The sequence below is a fragment of the Rhinopithecus roxellana genome, chromosome 2 (genome assembly GCF_007565055.1).
Source record: "Rhinopithecus roxellana isolate Shanxi Qingling chromosome 2, ASM756505v1, whole genome shotgun sequence".
NCBI classification, from domain to species: domain Eukaryota; kingdom Metazoa; phylum Chordata; class Mammalia; order Primates; family Cercopithecidae; genus Rhinopithecus; species Rhinopithecus roxellana.
In genome coordinates, this window is record NC_044550.1 from 99,909,822 (window position 1) to 99,930,484 (window position 20,663).

Below are 20,663 nucleotides of genomic sequence, written 5' to 3' on the forward strand. Positions count from 1 at the left end.
GAAAGGAAAAGAAAAAAGGTCCTATAGAGAACAGCTTGTTCAGTTTGGGAACAGGCTACAGCTTTGGAAGGATTTTTCAAGGCCTAGCAATCCCATCATTCTAAATTTTACTTAGCTAATAATAGTAGTTGCCAGAGCTGATGACAAAGTATTTTGTCATGCTTGGCTCCATTCAAGCATTTTAGTTTTTTAGCCATTACCATGGCTAGATCTAGTCAGAAAATAATTTCATTGTTTAAGATTCCCATTCTCTAGTTTTTACTAGTAGCCAAAGAAAAGAAAAAGGAGGTCAGAATTTCGGTATTTACATAGAAATTTAGGGGGAAAAGGCCAGGCAGGTTTTTAAGTGTGGAAATTAAGAACTATTCATTATCCCACTGATTGTGTGGATGTAGTTTTTAAAGTTTCGTCACTGTCTTGAGAGAGAGAATATTGAGATAGGAGATAATGTTGGTTTAAGGGAATGAGGGTACTTTCTGTAGGTGAGGTGTCAGGCCATGTCATCAGAAATGTTAGTCACATGACTTTTTAAGCAAACCTTAAGTGTCTTACTATGTATGTTTTTGTAAAGTTTTGATTTTTAACTGTAATTTTTCCCAGTTTAATTTTTAACTGGGAAAAACATGCCTGTATACTATGTTTTATATATGTATATAAATTTAAAATTACGTATGTTTATATATGTAATTTTTATATGGGAGAGATATATATATCCTCTATATCTATATTAAAGTACATATCTATATGTGAAAATTATGTATGTAAATATTTTATATAATTATATATAAATTATATAATTATATAAATATTAACATAATTACATCATATATAGGTTATATATAGAAAACCTAGTGTACAGGTCTCTATATAAATTAAAAATGTATGTATTGTATATAGTTATAGAGTATAATTTATATAATGATAAATTATTGAAGGACAAAAAAATTTCCATGCTGTCTCATAAGATGGTTGAAATATGCTAAACTAGATCGATTCCCCTGTTTCATACTAAAGCAGAATGTTGTAAAATATTAAATCCAAATGAGATGTCTCAGATTACTTAGGGCCATTACAACAGGAATGCTGAGACTTTTAAAACAAATGTCTGAGGCCATGTGTGTTGGATCATGCCTGTGATAACAGCACTTTGGAAAGCTGAAGCAGGTGGATCACTTGAGGCCAGGAGTCTGAGACCAGCCTGACCAGCGTGGTGAAATCCTACCTCTACTACTAAAATCCAAAAAAATACATGGGTGTGGTGGCGCACGCCTGTAATTCCAGCTACTTAGGAGGCTGAGGCAGGAGAATCACTTGAACCTGGGAGGCGGAGGTTGCAGTGAGCCAAGATCGCACCACTGCACTCCAGCCTGGGTGACAGAGCAAGACCCTGTCTCAAAAAAAAAAAAAAAAAAAGCCTGAATTATATCAGAAAATAAAAACTAATGTTGTTCTCTGTTTCAGAGACCCTTAAACGAACAGCACCAAAAATATTCTTTTAAAAATGAAGAAAATGAAAATTGTAATGTTCTTTATTTCAAAGGCCCTTGAATGAATAGCATCAAAATATTTTTAAATGGGAGGCCAGGGTGGGAGGTTTGTTTGGCACTAGGAGATCAAGCCCAGCTTGGGTAACATAGCAAGACCTCGGTCTCCACCAAAAAAAAAAAAAAAATTGGCTGAGTGTGGTGGTGCCACCTGTAGTCCTAGCTACCAGGAATGTTGATGCAGGAGGATCCCTGGGACCCTAGAGCCCAGAGTGAGAACCTGTCTCTAAAAACAAACGAAAAAACTGTATTTATGTAAAAGTAATACTTGTTTTTTACATTTTATTTATTTTTAATTGATAAAAATTGTATGTTTATGTCATGTATATATTGTGGAATGATTAAATCAGGCTAATTAACTCAGATTTTTTTGTGTGTGTGGAGAGTATCTAAAATCCCTCTCCTTAACGATTTCCAAATGAAATGAAAGATTAAAAGTAATTTATTTTTTTGAGACAGCATCTCACCCTGTTTCTCAGGCCGGAATGCAGTGGCACGATCTTGGCTCACTTCAGCCTCGACTTCCCCGGCATCAGGTGATCACTTCACTCTGTTGATTAGCTAGGACTACAGCCACACACCACCGTGACTGGCTAAATTTTGTATTTCTTGTATAGACAAGGTTTTGCCATGTTGCCCAGGCTGGTCTCAAGCTCCTGGGTTCAAACGATCCACCTGCCTGAGCCTCCTGAAGTACTGGGATTACAAGTGTGAGCCACCACACCTGGCGAAAAGTGTTATTTTTTAAATGACAAATTTAAGTCAAAGAGATTGAATGTTCACTTCTGGTACTTTGTATATGGAGAAACTTTCCATTAAATAATTTTTTAAAAATTTCTAAAATTATGTATTTTGTTATTAAATGTTTAAATCAGTATAATTTCATTGATGATATAATGTTTGTTATTTTGTTGGTGTTTAAGATTGATAATTGGGGTTAGTTTTAATTCAGAATGTTAATTCTATTTAATATCACACTTCACATATTTTTATTTTGTATATCTATTAATGAATTATTTTAGCTATAGTTATTAGTTTTTTAGAGATGAGGTCTTCTGTGTTGCCTAGGGTAGACTCGAACTCCTGGGCTTCAGCAATCCCCTCTCCTCAACCTCTGGAGCAGCTGGGATTACAGACACGTGCCACGGTACCTGGCCTGCTGTAGTTATTTTAATTCTTTTGTCTTTCAGCATTTATACTAGAGTTAGAAATGATTTACAAACCCCATTGTAGTTTTAGAGCATTCTGAATTTGACTGTATATTTCTTGTGACAAGTTAACTAAAGTTGCATACAAAAATTATAGAGTTTTACTCCCCCATCCATATTTTATACTATTGATGTCACACTTTACATCTTATTTTGTGAATCCATTAATGATACTTCTAGTAGTTTTACACTCCACTATTCAGTTGTCAGACAGCATTCAGTTGTTAGATTGTCACGAGCTTAAAGCAACTTAATGGGTATTTTTCAAAAATCATTTATGTCAGTTGCTAATGGACTTCTTTTCTATGCCATGATCTTTTTGTTTTTGAAACAGAGTTTCACTCTTGTTGCCCGGACTGGAGTGCAATGGCGTGGCCTCGGCTCGCTGCAACCTCCACCTCCCAGGTTCAAGCGATTCTCCTACCTCAGCTGGGATTACAGGCATGCACCACCATGCCGGCTAATTTTGTATTTTTAGTAGAGACAGGGTTTCACCACGTTGGCCAGGCTGGTCTTGAACTCCTGACCTCCGTTGATGTGCCTGCCTTGGCCTCCCAAAGTGCTGGGATTACAGGCGTGAGCTCCTGCGCCCAGCCTGATCATGCTTTTAAGGTGGTCGAGTAAGTACTAGTTGCTGGGGCTTTACTTAGTGCCTTCCTACTCAAATGTGTTAGAACATAGTTAAGAAGGCTGTAGTGTTCAAAAGGAGTAAAAAGCAGTGCATTGTTTGCAGTAATATCTGCTTCTCAATTTAGGACTGATGCTTATTATGGCTTAAATAGTTTTGTAGTAAAATTCGTGTTCAAAATATAATTTTTCTTTTTGAGACAGAGTCTCGCTTTGTCACCCAGGCTGGAGTGCAGTGGCATGATCATGGCTTACTGCAGCCCTGAACTTCTGGGCTCAAGTGATCTTTCCGCCTCAGCCTCCCAATTTGCTGGGACCACCATCATGCCTAGCTAATTTTTTTTTTTTTTTTCTTTTTTGGTAGAAACAAGGTCTCTCTATGTTGCCTAGGCTGATCTTGAACTTTAGGGCTCATGTGATCCTCCTGCCTCGGCCTCCCAAAGTGTTAGGATTACAAGCCTGAGCCACCATGGCCGGCCAAAATATTTTCACTATAACAAATATCACATCTGTATATACTCAGTTTTAATACTAACTCAAAGTAGAAATGTAAAGCCGAATGACTATTTTATTTTCAGATTCTCTTCATTGAGTTTCCTTCTCCGTGTGGTGTGATCTCTGAACTTTTCTCCGTCTTTGCCACTTCTTGTCTAGGACTTTCTTTTTTTTTAATCACCAGTTTCATTCAGATTTTTTTTTTCTTTCTTTCAACGGTAGAGTGGAAGTAGGCAGCAGGACAGAAGAACTTGAAGCAGAGCACACTGGAGAGAAGTTAACAAAGCCTTTACAAAGAAAACAACCCCCCAAAATCAGTCTGTGTGCATTATGTGCATAATTGTAGTTTCATCTCATCTGTAATGTTCATGACTCTTCTAGAAAATTATACTTTAACATGAGAAAAGAAAAAGAACCAGCTAATTCATAGGGATGGAGGACGCAGCATAATCAAAGCAAGGATGAAACTCTCTTTAGTGCCACCTCCAGTGCAGACGAAGTAACATTCAGCAGAGGCAGGCTTCATTTGATGATGGATTCCTTTAATAAACTGCACTCAGAATTTGTGCAGGTTTTAAAATCCCATATTCCAAACCCACTTCCTTAGCCCCCAAGTTAGAAAACAGCTTCAGTAAAGAAAAGTGTACAATGATATAACTTTACCAAAAAATACTTTCTTTCCATGAAGATGATATATTATTGTTGACTTCTAATTCAATCAAATACAAAAAATTGCTAAGTGGCTTTTCAGTTGACTCCTTTCTTGGTTAAGGAGAAGATAGGAAAAAATGAAGGGATCAGAAGTCATAGGATACATTAGTTTCTTTTTATTGCTGAATAACCAGGTTGCCTACTTAAAAATTTATCAATTTTAAGGTGTTGGTCTCCTCTCTCTTTTCAGAAAGTGCCAGGAAAAAACAAGAAGGTATTGTTGGCAGTTCTCGGGTGTGTTTTGCACAGCACACCCCATCTCTTCCAGCAGAAAGTCCTCGGCCATTGAAGCTTCGAAGCATTCTTGACATGAGCCCTTTTACAGTGACAGACCACACCCCAATGGAGATTGTGGTGGATATTTTCCGAAAGCTGGGACTGAGGCAGTGCCTTGTAACTCACAATGGGTAAGTCTGGTACCACAGGAATCAGTTCACTTGCTAGAATGTAGGATCCTTTTTTAGTGGAATCTATATAGTTATTAGGGGAGCATGTGAGTCAGCTCCCAGGTGGGAAAGTCTGTCACGTGGTATAGTCACAAATACAGGATCAATCAAATTTCACATTTACTATAGAATAAGAAAGATGTCATCTGCCTGCTCTCTGCCAAACAGTGACATTTGTAAATAATCCCTCGAAGTTGGAAAAGAGGTGCTGAAAGATCTCCAGCATGAAAGCATGTTGAGCTTCTTTTCCTAGGGGACGAGCGGACCTAAGTTGTATGGAGCACTGCAAAACCCTGTTTTATTTTTATAAATGTTTCATTTTTAGTATATAAATTTCTAGTACAATAAGTTTCTAGATATTTTGCTATTTACTCTTTCAGCCAATATTTGATTTATCATGTAATGAAGGAAAGAATATATAATTAAATGAAATTTGTAAATTAGCTAAAAATCTTTAACAAATGCTTTCTTTCCTTTTGTCTACCTTCTCTATACACAAATCTTTTATATAACTGCTAAAGACAAATACTCATGTATTTAAAATGTATACATTGATAATTAATTTTTCCACCTTTTACACATGAACTGCCAGTGTTTCTCCATTGACAGGAATATAGGAAAGAGACAGATGTCATGGGGGTTGTGGAGACCTTAATGCGCAGAATTAATTTGGCAAATACACTACTTCATCACCACTGCTCTCTTTTCCTGGACCTCGGATCTGTTTCTCCACACTTCTTTCTTTAGGACCCTTTATTTCCACCATATATTCTTTCTTGTTGAACTTAAGAACGTTGTTTTATCTGAAGGCAAATACCAGAAAGGCTAGAGAGGAACAACAGAGGGTATTGGATTATGCATAAACTGAATGGCTAATCCTGAACAGCGTAAAGCTGGTTGAAATACTAAACACTTAGAGAATCATAGCAGTTTTTTTTTTTTTTTTTTTAACGTGTTGTAGAAAACACATTGGTGACAGAATACATGACTCCTGTCCAGAGAAAGGAGAAAAAAAGAACAGAAAAGGAAGGACATTTGTTTATTGAACACCTTCGTATTTTCTCATTTAACTTTGCGGGACCTCTGCAAAGTAGATAGTTATATCCCTACTTTACAGATGTAGTAATTAAAGCTCAAAAAGCTTCAATAATTTGCCCAAAGTCATATGGTGGACAAGTCTTGGTTCAAGGAATCAAACTGTCTTCCCAACTTGAAAACCCAGTCTCTTGCTACTGTTTTGCGCTGTAAGTGACTGATAGAAATTCTCTTTCTTTGTGATTTCTTAAACTACTAAAACATTTTCTTGGCCAATGTATTAGATTGGGTTAAGAATAGAAATATGAAATTAGAGAATTAGATCTATGTTTAGTGTTTTTCACTGTACTAATTAAAATAACTTTAGGAATAGGAAATAAATCATTAAAGAGATAAAGCCCTTAATTAAAGGCAGGGAGTTTAGAATTATTAAATACCACAGATACTGATTGGAGAAGAGATGTATGTCATAAATTATTACTGTTACTATTTTTCTTTATGTAATATTGTTTGAATAAATAATGGCACCAAGTTCATTAAGTTTAAAAACTCAGTACTAAATGGGGTAACTTTTCATAAAGCTTTGCTGTCCTTGAGCCCTTTTATTTATTAAGTGGCTCAATTGGAACCTAAGCTGAGTTGTTACAAACTATTATTTGCTTTAAGTTGTTTTCTGTTCCTGGCATGGCTTTTTCTTTTGTGTACTAACAAATATAAATGTTATTCTATTGAGTTATGGTTAACTATGATCACAGAACTTTTAGGGATTAATTTTCATATTTCAGTTTGTTGATTAATTCCCAGGTATTTGGCAGCATAGATATTAGGAAGGAAAATGTTTAAAAGAAAGTGTAAAAATAACGAAGTGTGTAGGGCGAGGGGTGGATAGCTAATTAAAATTTTGTCTGGTCCTGCCTGTCTATATGAAAGAAGGGGTTGGACTTTCTTCTAAGGGAATATATTTAATTGCTTTCATCATATTTTCCTTATTCTGTCTGTCAAGGAAAATAAATGATACATATATGGGAAGAAAAGAGATCATTTAGGGAAGTGGCTCATGGAACTTTATTTTGTTTGAAGTGTGTTAAGAAATCGGGTGTTTTTTTCTTACTTAAATTATTTAAAACCCAGAAAAGAAATGATTTATCTTCTGGTTTTTAATGGAGACCATGAAGTTCTGCATAGCTATCATTGATGTGTACTTCATACTGCATTTTAGAAGTGGAAAATAGTTATTTGGAGGAAGAGAGATAACAAATCTCCTTAGGTGCAAGGAGAAAAAGAATAGAGAGATGAAAAGGAAAGATGTTTGTAAATTATAAAAATTTAAATTAGCTATTGATTTTCTGCACTTTATTTTTTAACTTAGAATTTTTCAAAATCAGTTAATCTTGGTGGAATTAGCAGGATGTTAATAGGAGTGGCTGAGAAAAAAACATTTTGTGACTATCTGAGTTTGGGAAGTATTGGATTAAATACAATTGAGGTTTCTTTGCTATGGAACTCCTCACAACTTATAATATGTTGATATTCTTTGATTCCCAGATGCGGGCACGGGTAATAGGATACATGGTTTTCCAGACTTGTTTGAAAATGCAGCTATTTTTGGGTTGCAGGGAAGGATATAGAAGAACTCATGGGAATTGGTGTTTCTTGGAACGTGCTTTGGAAATGCTGGGTTATGCCCTGTTAACTCTTACATCATTAGTTTTTAGCCCAAAAGGAAACAGCAAATAATTTTTTATATGAGCTACATTTTGCACTGATTTTCCTTCCAATCTGTAAAATTCCTAAGTAGCACTCTGGACTTATGCTCGAATCACTCTTCTCCATTAATGTAGGTTTCTCCCTCTTTTAGGGCTTTTACTTTATAAATACAGAGATTACTTTGTAAAATTCTACATTTGCCACTGGGCCCTTATACATTTGTAATTTTCCTCATAGTATATTTTGTGATTTGGTGGAGTTTACAATATAGATGATACTGAAATTAATCATTCTGTATAATTGGATAGAAAAGCATGAGTAAGAATTAAATTGGTGTTATATTTAATTAATTGCCAAGATTTTCACATTTCCTCACTACAACAATAAAATAAAGTGAATTGATGGCTTAAAAAAAAGAAACCTCAAATGTTTAGTCGATGAAGAACATCTGTTGAATGAGTGAATGTTCATTTTATATAGTGCATTTTCTGAGCTTTTTTGGAGGGGGAAGTTGCTCCCATGCTCTGAGAACTTTTAAGGATCTATACGTTATTTTTAACGTAATAATGAGAAAACATGAGCAGAGAAGCCATTTCTGTCCTTCCCATTCTCTGCCCTCCTGCTCCCCCGCCTCCCACCCCAGCCATCAAGCTAAGTAACTATTTTACACCTGGACATAGCTATAGGAACAGGCTACTTTGAAGTCTCCTGGTAACATCATTCAAGTCTGAATGTTCAAAGGCTGTTTAACAGGGAGGTTGACTTAATGAGATCATCAGGGAAATGTCCAGTCATCCTGAAGGGTATTTTGGATGGGCTTCCAGAATTTAAAGATTAAAGTTTTTTTAAGGTTTTTTTTTTTTTTATTATTTTCACTGTTTATATTGCCACATTAATTTCCATTATAAAACCAGTAACCATAATTTTATTTTAATTAGCAATCTTATTATTTTCACGTATCCTCATTATGAGAATTTATGTCCATTACTTTGCTTGATGTGATAACAATGACATGCTAAATGAGAAACAATTGTTATTTAGGAAAAAAATGCATAAAGTGAAAGTCCTTTTAATTCCTAATCATAAATACATTTTATTAGCTTGCTTTAAGAAGTGGCAGTCACAGCTCCTGAACATTAGGGAGTGCTTCTTTTGGTCAGCATTATTTATTCAGTGCACATTGCCTTTAATTTGAATTTGAAATTATAGTAAAATCCACGGGATTTTTAAAGTCTCCTCACAGCCTTTTCCTACCTTTTTGTGAAGGTAGATCCAGATGATAGCTGCTGTGTTGTGACATCATAGAAATTAAAAAAAAATTTCCTCTGAGGAAAGAACATTGTAAATGAAACTCTACATATCAGAGGTCTATAGCTATGTATCAATATTAAGTTTATTTTGTATTTTGCTTTGTAGTCATCTTCATTCCAAACTTTCATATTACTATTTTTAATTTAAAAAGAAAAATAACCCACTAATATTGAAGATTAGTATTGTGTCATTTTTGAGAGTCAGTAGAATTTATGCAAAAGGAACCTGGAACTTTAAACCATTTTTGTTTTTATTTCCTAAGGTTCATGAGACTCATTCTTATGGTTCATGTTTTTATTTTTTTTCTCATTCTTTATCATTATGATTGGAACCTCTTTTAATTTAATTTCTCACACAGTTATTAGCATAATAATCTGTTTCAGGATTGTCTTGGGGATCATCACAAAGAAGAACATATTAGAGCATCTCGAGCAACTAAAGCAGCACGTCGAACCCTTGGTGATTAGATATATCAGATCTCCTCGTTAGACACCTTAGAAGTCAGGAAGCATGAAACTTGTGAACTGTTGAGTTCTCTCTTTCCCAGATATCTGCTGAACCAAAATATCCTACTATGCTGCCAATTACATTTGTATCTGATAAAATATATCTGTAAGATAAATTTAGATATGTGTAAAATCCCATTTATAGAAAGTAAGCAAAAGTAACACCTCTCATCAAATCGTTCATTACAATTTCAGAACTGTAAACAGTTTGGTAGTGGAATGAGTGAATATTATTGGACATTCTTAAAGTGAATATGGCAAATCTGTCTACCTCAGTGGCTACACCGGTCTCAGAAGACTCCTGACTGGTTAAAAATGTCTGACCCATCCCCCAAGCCCCCCCCCCCTTTTTTTTTTAATGTTTTCTGATCTTGTGGTAGTCCTATGGTAAATCTAAGCTCCTAAAGGATTTTAAAGGAGCTTAGCAATTAGAATTGCTTTCAGTTAAATTGATTTTTTAATGGGCACACTACCTAGAGTGTAATGTGTATATTATTTGTGATCATAGCATTAGTTCTTTTTCTGCTATACCCTGCATATCTTCAAAGTCACAGTGTGTGTCCTGCCATCTCATTAGTGAATTGTACCTAGATTATGTGTGTGTCCCTTTTGTATGATGTTTCTAGAATGCTATAAGCAGCTTTTAGAGTCAAATGCATTCATTTTAACTGGCTTTATGTCCTAGTGGTTTCATGACTACAAATTTGAATTATCTTACTGCATAACATAAAAAGTGTCTGGCTTTAGCAATTAATGCCTGAAATTATTTCGCCCTGCAATTGTCATACCTATATGAAACTTGTCCCAGTTTGCTTAATTGCACAACTGATTATGTATTCCTGTTGTATGCTAATATTTCACAAGTGTTTCATGCATCCTTTTTTTAAAAACTACTAACCAGAATATTATCGTAGCAACTCATTCATTCCGCTTTCTGCTTCACCTGTAATAATCTTTTAGGACTGCTTTCTGATTTTTCACCTATCTTTTAATGTAAGCATTAACAACTAAGACTTTCATAAAAGCACTGTATCGTAACTTTTCTGGCCTAAATCAAAAAAAGGAAAACACTGATAAGTGTCCTAGAAACTTGGGTTCTTTTATAGCTTTGTTCTTGGGGCTCTGATGTTTGGGATTGATGTTCTGTGTTGACCATTTTATATACATTTTATCTCAATAGTATGTGCTTTCATGAAGATTCTGATACAAGTGGGCAATCCTTAAATTATCTTTGAAAAATTGGTTAATTTTGGTTAAAAAAAGGGAAAGTGGCCAGGCGCAGTGGCTTACTGCCTGTAATCCCAGCACTTTGGGAGGCCGAGCCGGATGGATCACAGGGTCAGGAGTTCAAGACCAGTCTGGCCAACATGGTGAAACCCTGTCATTACTGAAAATAAGTGGGGCATGGTGGCACGTGCCTGTAATCCCAGCTACTTGGGAGGCTGAGGCAGGAGAATTGCTTGAACCGGGACCCGGGAGGCGGAGGTTGCAGTGAGCTGAGATTGTGCCACTGCACTTCAGCCTGGGCTACAGATCGAGACTCTGTCTCAGTAAATAAATAAATAAATAAATAGAGAAAGTATTGAGAGGATTTGGTCATCATTTTTGCTTTCTTAATGTGATGGCAATCAATTTTCCTTCTCAAATGGGATCAGTATCATTTTGTATTCATACAGCCATCCATTTTTTGTTACTTTTTTGTTGGCATACATTAATCAAAATAGCTGTGCTTCACTGAGGCATGCAGTCCTCAGACTCTCAGTGGAAAGGCTGTCATACTATTAGTGACCATAGTAACTTTTTATACCAAAGGATGGTTGCTGGATAATTTTAATACCTTTACCAATAAAGTACTTTTTGGAAATACAAAATCAGGCTGCTTGCTTTGCTCTATTCCTGTCAACAAAATGGATTTAGCTATAGATTTAGCTTCTGCTTTTATTTTCCCTTTTATTTCATGGGAGTCTTCTGTTATTCCTTTCAGGCGCCTCCTTGGCATTATAACAAAAAAAGATATCCTCCGGCATATGGCCCAGACGGCAAACCAAGACCCCGCTTCAATAATGTTCAACTGAATCTCATAGATGAGGAGAGAGAAGAAACAGAAGAGGAAGTTTATTTGTTGAATAGCACAACTCTTTAACCCGAGGGAGTCGTCTACTTTTTTTTCCTCCTTTACAAAAAAAGAAAGGAAATATAAAAGCCGGGTTTTTGCAACGTGGTTTGCAAATAATGCTGGTGGAATGGAGGAGTTGTTTGGGGAGGGAAAGGAGAGAGAAGGAAAGGAGTGAGGTATTTCCCGCCTAACAGAAAGCAGCCTTATCAACTCCTATTGTTCTGCACTGGATGCATTCAGCTGGGGATGTGCCTGATAGTGCAGGCTTGCACCTCAACAGAGATGACAGCAGAGTCCTCGAGCACCTGGCCTGTTGCTCCAACATTGCAAAGACACATTATCAGTCCCTATTTCTGGAGGGATTACTTTGAATTGAGCCATCTATAAAACTGCAAGGTCTTGCCCTTTTTTTTAAATCAAAACTGTTCTGTTTAATTCATGAATTGTATAGTTAAGCATTACCTTTCTACATTCCAGAAGAGCCTTTATTTCTCTCTCCCTCTCTCTCCTGAGCTGTAACAAAGCCTCTTTAAATCGGTGTGCCCTTTTGAAGCAGTCCTTTCTCATATTGAGATGTACTGTGATTTTACTGAGGTTTCATCACAAGAAGGGAGTGTTTCTTGTGCCATTAACCATGTAGTTTGTACCATCACTAAACGCTTGGAACAGTACACATGCACCACAACAAAGGTTGATCAAACAGGTAAAATCTCGAAGGAAGCGTGAACGAAGTCTCTCATTGTGTGCCATGTGGCTCAAAACCGAAAACAATGAAGCTTGGTTTTAAAGGATAAACAGTTTTCTTTTTTGTTTTCCTCTCAGACTTTATGGATAATGTGACCTGGTCTTATGCAAATTTTCTATTTCTAAAACTACTATGATATACAAGTGCTGTTCAGCATAATTAAACAAAATGCTGCTGCTTTGACAGTAAAGAGAAGGAAGTATTCTGTTTAAGCTGTATCGGGTATTAATTGCATGTTAAAACACTGGAATTTTTAAAATTGAAATTAGATCAGTCATTCTTTTCTTTTCTCAAGGTATCACATGGCTGACACTGAAGAAGAAATGTAATTCATAACTTGCACTAAATGTATATTTTTTTTCTTAAAAATACATTTAAAAATTTACCATTCTTATTTATATTTTTATGGATTAAAATTTATAAAATACAGATCAGTTAATATTGCACTTAAGTAATTTTACCTTTTTAATGTGATTTTTATAGAATAACTCAGACTTACAAATATGGAGATATGAACAAAGTTTACAGTGGGAACAAAGGTTTAAAAAGAGGTTGTGGTTCTCTCTCTGTGATCCAGTGTGTACATAAACCTTTCTCTGATCTTTCACTGCCATCCTCCGGATTATGTCTTCTGACCTGTCCATTTTGACCCATTAACTGGAAAGTTGAAAAACTACATTAACTGGAAAGTTGAAAAACTACATTAACTGGAAAACTGAAAAAACTACATTACTTTGGAGAATAAAACCAAAAGTTAGTGTTTACCTTCTTTAAAAAAAAAAAAAAAATCAAACAAAAAATTTGAAAACAGTAGAATTGCAAAGATAGCAGTTAAAATTTTAATATGAAAATAACCTTTGAGTCTCGAGCTAGGTGACATCCATATTTGAAGTGGTCAATGATGGTTTGGACATTTTTTGCAGGATGAGTTAAAATGCACTGGAGTATATTTGGGATTTTTGTTCTTGGAATTGTCTGTTTTAATCACAGTCTTAATTCACAATTGGCAAAGGCAGTTTACTCAAAGGACTGGCCTAAATATTCAGTAATTATGCATTTTTGATAGGAAAATGAAGTTTTTGCAAGCAGACATTTTATTTTTGTCTTTTCTTTGGCTGGAGTGCAGTGGGTCATGGTCTTGGCTCACTGCAGAGTTGACCACCTGGGCTCAAGTGATCCTCCCGCCTCAGCCACCCAAGTAGCTGGGACTACAGGCATGCACCACCATGCCCAGCTACTTTTTTTTGTATTTTTAGTAGAGATGGGGTTTTGCCGTGTCGCCCAGGCTGGTCTCAACTCCTCAGCTCAAGCAGTCTGCCTGCGTAAGCCTCCCAGAGTGGTGGAATTACAGGCTTGAGCCACTGCGCCTGGCTCAGACAGACATTTTCTGGAACACAACTGGCAATGAGCTGTTTTTACATTTTGAAAGTGATTCTTCACTTCCTAGTTCTTAATTACAATATACCTATTAAGATCTGTAAGGTCCTGAAGACTTATAAGATCATGAAGCCATATAATCATGAGGATTGAAAGTTGAGCAAAATGTTCAGGATTTTGGGGAACATCCTTAGCTGTGCTGTCTGCCTAAGATTAGTCCTTACTACTTCCCTCCTTTGATAGACTTCAGGTTTTCTTCATAGCCCTTTCAAAGTTTCTTGGGCCATCCAGACTAAAATCATTTCTAAATGATAGTTCTGTATATCTCCAACTTGTCTTAAGTGTATTTGCCTCTGTGCAAGGTATTGCTAGACTATGAACTCCTCAGCATGGCTGCTGGATAATTTATTGTCTCGAGTTACAAGCCTTCAAAGGAGAAATCGGTTTCTTTGCAGATAGCTTCATAAAACTTCACATGGAGTTTATTTTCCATATTTCTCTCTTTTATTTCTGCTCCTCCTTTCATTGCCCATCTTGCTTCAGAGACTGACATTTCAGAGTGGATATTAATTAAAGCATTAATTTTCTTTTTTGGCGTATTTCTATCCCTAGCGTGTCTTACTGCTAAAATACAGGAAAAGTGCCGTATTTTTAATGCATTCAGTGGTTTTCTTTGGTGTTATCTGCTCCATTTTCCTTTTCATACATTGAGGTGTGTCTCCTTTTCAACCAAATGATGAAATAGTGGAGACCATGAAATTGTTGTGCCTGGCTAATTGGCAAATTAATTTACCAATATAATAAGTGTAGCGCCTTATTTGAATACCCTTTTTGAGAAGGTATGATGAGAATGGGCAAGTGTGTCAGCATCTCTTCTTCTTAATAATTGTTTTCAGTTTTGGTTCACAAAGAATGCTTAGTTTGTTAATCTGTGATGTTACCTAGAGCTGTATTTATCTGTTTTTATTTATACTAGTGTAGTAAAGCTGCATATCATTACAGTAAAAATGATTACTGTGATGAGTTAATCAGAAAATCTATTAAAATCTATATGACAATGTGTGGTTTGGCCTTTAATTATATCTGTAACAGCCCTCCCTCTTCACTGCTGCCCTATGCAGTGTAGGCCGATACGCCTGGCACAGGGAGCCCCAAAAAGGTAATAATTATAATGCTTCTCTCAGGTTACAAAGCATTTCTACACTTTGCAAGCAAGGAGCAATAGAAGTGTAGATAGATGCTGGATTGACAGCAGGATGTTCATACCACCAGCAGTGGTTTAGTGCCCCTGTTTGTCAGTGAAAGCTGCAGATCTACAGAAAACTGATCATTTCAGCTCACTTTCAAAAGTGATTTTTTTTCTTTTTGCAAGAAAAATTATGCTATTTGCATGAAAAGAGGTAAAACAATTTATTTACATGTCTTTAAAAAATCACCTTGGACATTTGCTAATAGAACTGCCAAAAGAGGGTGGTAAGTAACAACCTTTGAGTAAGATGTGGTCTTTTACTATTAAGCTTTTAGTAAAAAGGAACACACTAAAAGTTCAGAGTAGATCATTTATATTCTCTGAGTATTTACTTAACAATTACTGGGCGCCAGGCACTATTCTATGTTCTTGAAGTTTTCATTCCGGCAGGAAGAGAAATCTATAATATGTCAGATGGTGATACATATGGATTAGTTCAGCAATTTTTAAAAAATGATTTTTATGTGCTGCACACTGTTAAGAATATGCAAAATCGGTCAAGCATCCTCATGGTAATAGTTTTTCTAATGGACAAAAAGTGAAGGTGTGTGCCTGTGTGCACCCACCCCATTTTTATAGAGGGTGATCAGGGAAAGCCTCGGGGATAAGGAAGCATTTGAACAGAAACCTACAGAAAGAGAAGTACATTATCTGCGAGAAAAAAATGTAAGAAGAGAAAATGGAAAATGCTATATACAAGGATTCTCCTGCCAGGTTCAAGGAACACTGAGTGGGTCACTAGCTGGAGAGGGATGAGAGGGAAGAAAGTGATAAGGAAATAGGTTGGGAGTGTAGGTGTTTGATTTTTATTCTAAATAAAATGAGAAGCCAATGAGGCAGAAAAGTCACATAATCTGACTTAAAATGATCCCTCGGACTCCTTTGTTGGGAATAGACTATAAAGCGGTAGAGGTGGAAGCAGGAGACCAGCTAGAAGATTCTTGGAATAATTCAGGTGAGATATAGTAGAGATCTGAACCTGATTGAAGCTGGTGGAGGTGCTGAAAGTGGTTGGATTCTAGACATGTTGAAGGTAGAATAGACAGGACTTGTGAATGGGTTGGATGTAGAGTGTGGTAAGTGAGGAGTCAAGGATGTCTGCAAAGTTTTTGGCTGAGTAATGACAGAACAATGGAATGACCACTGGCTGAGTTGGGAAAGACTTAAGAATAGATTGGGGCTGGGGTGTTGTGTGCAGAGAAATTTTGGTTTTAGACATTGTGTTAAGTGTCTTTTAGACTTCCAAGTGGGGGTATCACATAGGCATTAGCATGTATCAGACTCGAGTTCCGGAGAAAGGCCCAGCCTGAGAGCTACACGGGCAGCATCATCCTGAGACAGGAGAGTATCATGGATTGAGTGCAGACAGAGAAGAGGTACAAGGACTGAAGCATGCTTATGTTTAGATTTGGGGAGGTGAGCCAGCAAATGAGGGAGCCGCCAGTGAGGTTGGGTTGCGAGTAGTGACATTCAAAGAAGGGTATTCCACTGGTGGATTTATTTAAAAATAAGCTGGGTGTGGTAGCTGAGGCCTGTAAATCTAGCACTTCAGGAGGCCAAGGCTGGGCAGGATCATTTGAGCCCAGGAGTTCATGACTAGCCTGGGAAACACAGACCAGGTCTCTACAAAAAATTAAAAAATAAAAATGAGTTGGGCATGGTAGCACATGCCTGTAGTCCTGGCTACTTAGGAGGCTAAGGCAGGAGGATCGCTTGAGCACAGGAATTGGAGGCTGCAGTGAGCTATGATGGTACTACTGCACTCCATCCTGGGTGACAGAGCAAGACCCTGTCTCAAGAAGGGTAGTCCCCTAAACCAAATGAATATTTTAATAGTTTCAAGGAGCGATGATTAACTGTCACGTGTTGCTGATAGGTGAAATAAATGAGGGCTCAAAATGCACCAATGTAGAGAGAACTGATAGCTTCCCCAGAGCAGGTTCAGCACGGTGGTGGCAAGCCAAAGCCTGAAAGCAGTGGGTCCAACAGAGATGGAAGAAGACGATTGCAATTCTTCCTGTGAGGTTTCCAGGAAAGTAATGCGTGATAGTTGTAAGATGCTGGATATTATAGCTTCTTCTGCTATTGATAGTTTGACAGGGAAAGTTAATCTGAGAACAATCAGATTTTAAGATGCAGGAAATTATAGCCTTTCTGTTAATGATAGGAATGTTTGAGAGGAAAAATAGGCCCTTAAGCAAGCAAGGGAGGATGGGGTCTTGGACACACATTCAACCTTTATAGAAAGGAGGAAAGGCAGAGTATACGGGGTAGTTGGTAAGGCAGTGGGATTCTGTTGAAGTTATTTTGGTTGCTTCTATTTTCTCAGTGAAATACACTGAGGATGGGAGTTGGGTTTGGGGACTGAGAGATGAGAAAGTAGGATCGATGGGCATCCAGCGTGGCCAACTTGAGGTTAAAATAACACAAGCTGCCATGGTTGTGTTTTTTCTCCAGCCACCTGGTACTGAGCAGACTCTGGTAAGGAATAGGCAGTTTTTAAAACCTGGCTTAAGGTTAACAGATACATACAACAAATGGAGAGAAGGGCAGTGGAGTGGAGGATGTAGGGAGTGATTGTAATGATGGGGAGTAGAATCTAAAGGCTTGGTAAAGAGAATCAGGAATGGAGTGGATGAAGAATGAAAAAAGTGGTTATATTTGTGAACTGTAGGGGACTGTCGTGTTTAAAAATCACTAGAGGGAAAGAGACGGAAGGATGAATGATGATGTTAAGACAGTAGGATGCTTGAGGTTGAGATTTGGGAGGTTTTCATTGGTACTGAGAAGGTACTAGTTTCTAGTTAGTCAGTCCCTAATCTAGATCACTGAAAGAGTAAGTCGAGGTTAGAGTATTGTAGGGATCACCTACATATATATATATATATATATATATATATATATACATACGTACATCACCCAGGCTGGAGTGCAGTGGCACGATCTCGGCTCACTGTAACCTCTGCCTCCTGGACTCAAGCAATCCTCCCACCTTAGCCTCCTGAGTAGCTGGGACCACAGGTGTGCACCACCATGCCTGGCTAATCTTTTGTATTTTGTGTAGAGACAGAGTTTCACCATGTTGCCCAAGCTGGTCTCGAAATCCTGGCCTTAAGCTATCTGCCCACCTTGGCCTCCCAAAGTGCTGGGATTACAGGTGTGAGCCACCATGTCCAGCCAGACATTAAAATTAATTATGATAGGAATAGTTTGGACAGAATGCCATCAAGCTGGTAAGGTCAGTGTTTGAGGTAATGCAAAGGTCTTAGGACACTGCAGAGTAGTTCATAGCAATCTGTTTTGTAGCTTTCATTTTTCCTTGGGTGTTATCATCCTACATACATGTTTGAGAGGTTATATAGAAACTCCATTATTGAACTCCGAGAGGTGAGCTTAGCTAAATTTGAACTGGTAATGCTTTTCTGTTAAATCCTGATTGGATCAAAGTTCTTCATTCATGAAAAAGCCTAGGCACTTAAACTGTTCTCAGAGAACAGAGGTATATAGATGCCATTTGGAAGCTACTATAGCCATTGAGTGACCAGATCCTAGGTACGTAATCTTTAGTAAACTAGGTTTAAGTGGACTACACCTTTAGTGAAGGAAAAAGATACAGTTTTGTATCTTCTGTAGGGAGCTTGCTCTTGAATGAAAAACGTTCAGTAGTTGGAAGATCAGTACCTCCTGAAAACAGGTTAGTAGCCCTCTGACACAACTGGTTGGAGTTTGAGACTGGAAATCCGCATTTCTTGTTACTGTCTTCAGGAACCCCCATTCACAACTGTATCATCTGAATTATAACCACCATATTCTTAGAGTTTATGTCTAATTTCTATCTTGGCTCTGATATGCCCAGCTTCCTGAAGATACACATTCATGTTAGGTTTCTGTGAGGAATGGATGAAAAGCCGATTCACCTTTTTTGTCCCCTTTCATTTGTTCCTTGATAAGAAATCCTTCTGGAATCCATATTGCTGACAAGGCAAATAAAAAAAAATCTTACACACTACACAGTTGAGACTGTTGGATCACCAAGTGACAAAATATTTTTAGTTAAACAAATATTTAATGGGATACATGAATTTGGATATTTTTTAAGTGTGTTAACATTAGGGGCAGTATTTAGAAATAGTTGAGCCCCTTGGAAACTAAAGAAATCTGAGGAAAAAAGCTTGAACTTCTAACATTTTATTTAAAATGTATGGCCTAAAATTATTTAAGACCAGTGTGATTTGGTCATCTTTTCTAATAAAATGTGTGAGCCAACTGTAACTGTAATGTTTTAATATAAAACAAGTTAATAGTTCAGATGGTTCCGGGGCCTGGAGCTACTTACCTAACTAAAATGGCAGTTCCTTCAAACCTGCGACCTCCCCATTAGAGCTGTAGAAGTTCCTGCGGTTATGAGAGGGAAGCTGAAGATCTTTTCAGTTTCATTTTGGTTAAGATATTATACAAAATATACCTACCTTGAAGAAAGCATCTTACCTGCCTCCAAAGGCAGCATGAGCCATTGGCAGAAAGGAACAGATTTTGGTTGTGGCAGAGATTTTTGACCCCAGCAGACCTTTTGTCTGAGAAGTCAAGAATCTTTAACTCCCAGGCGTCTTATCAGTTTCCCAGCTCTTGCCAGTTTGATTCTATCTGGCACTTAAGAACATGTGACAGGGTCATTTTATTCAGTAAGTGCAATTCCAAAGGTTTGCGTTACTGAGGGGGATATACATCCATAAAATATATGCCCTTAAGAAGCTTGCAGCCTAACTGGGAAGATGAGGAATGCTACTTATATTTAAAATTCTAAGTGTTGTCTTTTAATAGTCTACTCATACCCTTATATAAAAAAAAGTACCTCAAATATATTTTAAGGGGACAGCTGACAGTAAGAACTTTGGAGAACTACTGGCTAGGCAAGAAGTTATTTGAGTAAATCATGTCAATCTTACACAATGTGGAGGTTTAACTAGATGGCCTGGGGTGGGGGGGACGGTGGTTTTTCATTTTGAACTTCATAGAAAGGGGAAAAAAGCTTATACGCTCCTCAGCCCCATCCAGGAAGTTTGCTATTCTGCATTTCACTGTCTGCCCTCTACCTTTTTTTTTTTTTTTTTTTTTTTTTGAGACAGAGTCTCGCTCTTGTTGCCCAGGCCGAGTGCAATGGTGCAATCTTGGCTTACTGCAACCTCCACCTCCCGAGTTCAAGCTATTCTCCTGCCTCAGCCTCCCAAGTAGCTGGGACTACAGGCATGCACCGCCACACCCAGCTAATTTTGTATATTTAGTAGAGATAGGGTTTCACCATGTTAGCTGGGCTGGTCATGAACTTCAGACCTCAGGGAATCGGCCCACCTCAGCCTCCCAAAGTGCTGGGATTACAGACGTGAACCACCGCGCCCGGCCCTGCCCTCTACTTTTAAGGTGAAGGACATATCTCCAGGTTGAAGGAAAATCTGGATCTAGTAAAACACAGCTATCCACAGATTCGTACTAAAAATTCAGTGAAATCATTTGCAATGAAAAACTTTAAAGTAATGGTATACTGATTACTATCTTATACTAAAACTATATACTATGTATCAATATACT

General features: G+C 37.3%; 1 protein-coding gene across 6 annotated transcripts in view; it reads left to right on the forward strand.

Moving 5' to 3' along the window:
* Positions 1-14,888, forward strand: part of CLCN3 (chloride voltage-gated channel 3) — a 101,473-nt gene extending 86,585 nt beyond the window's left edge. For 4 of the 6 annotated variants that reach the window (XM_010364010.2, XM_030918342.1, XM_030918345.1 and 1 more), the window contains 3 exons: positions 4,776-4,992; positions 9,468-9,543; positions 11,575-14,888. In XM_010364010.2, coding sequence (XP_010362312.1) covers positions 4,776-4,992; positions 9,468-9,543; positions 11,575-11,733 — 452 coding nt within the window. In that variant the 3' untranslated portion in view covers positions 11,734-14,888. The remainder of the gene's footprint in view (positions 1-4,775; positions 4,993-9,467; positions 9,544-11,574) is intronic. The other 2 variants (XM_010364006.2, XM_010364009.2) reach the window with 2 other exon arrangements.
* The last annotated feature ends 5,775 nt before the right edge of the window (positions 14,889-20,663 follow it).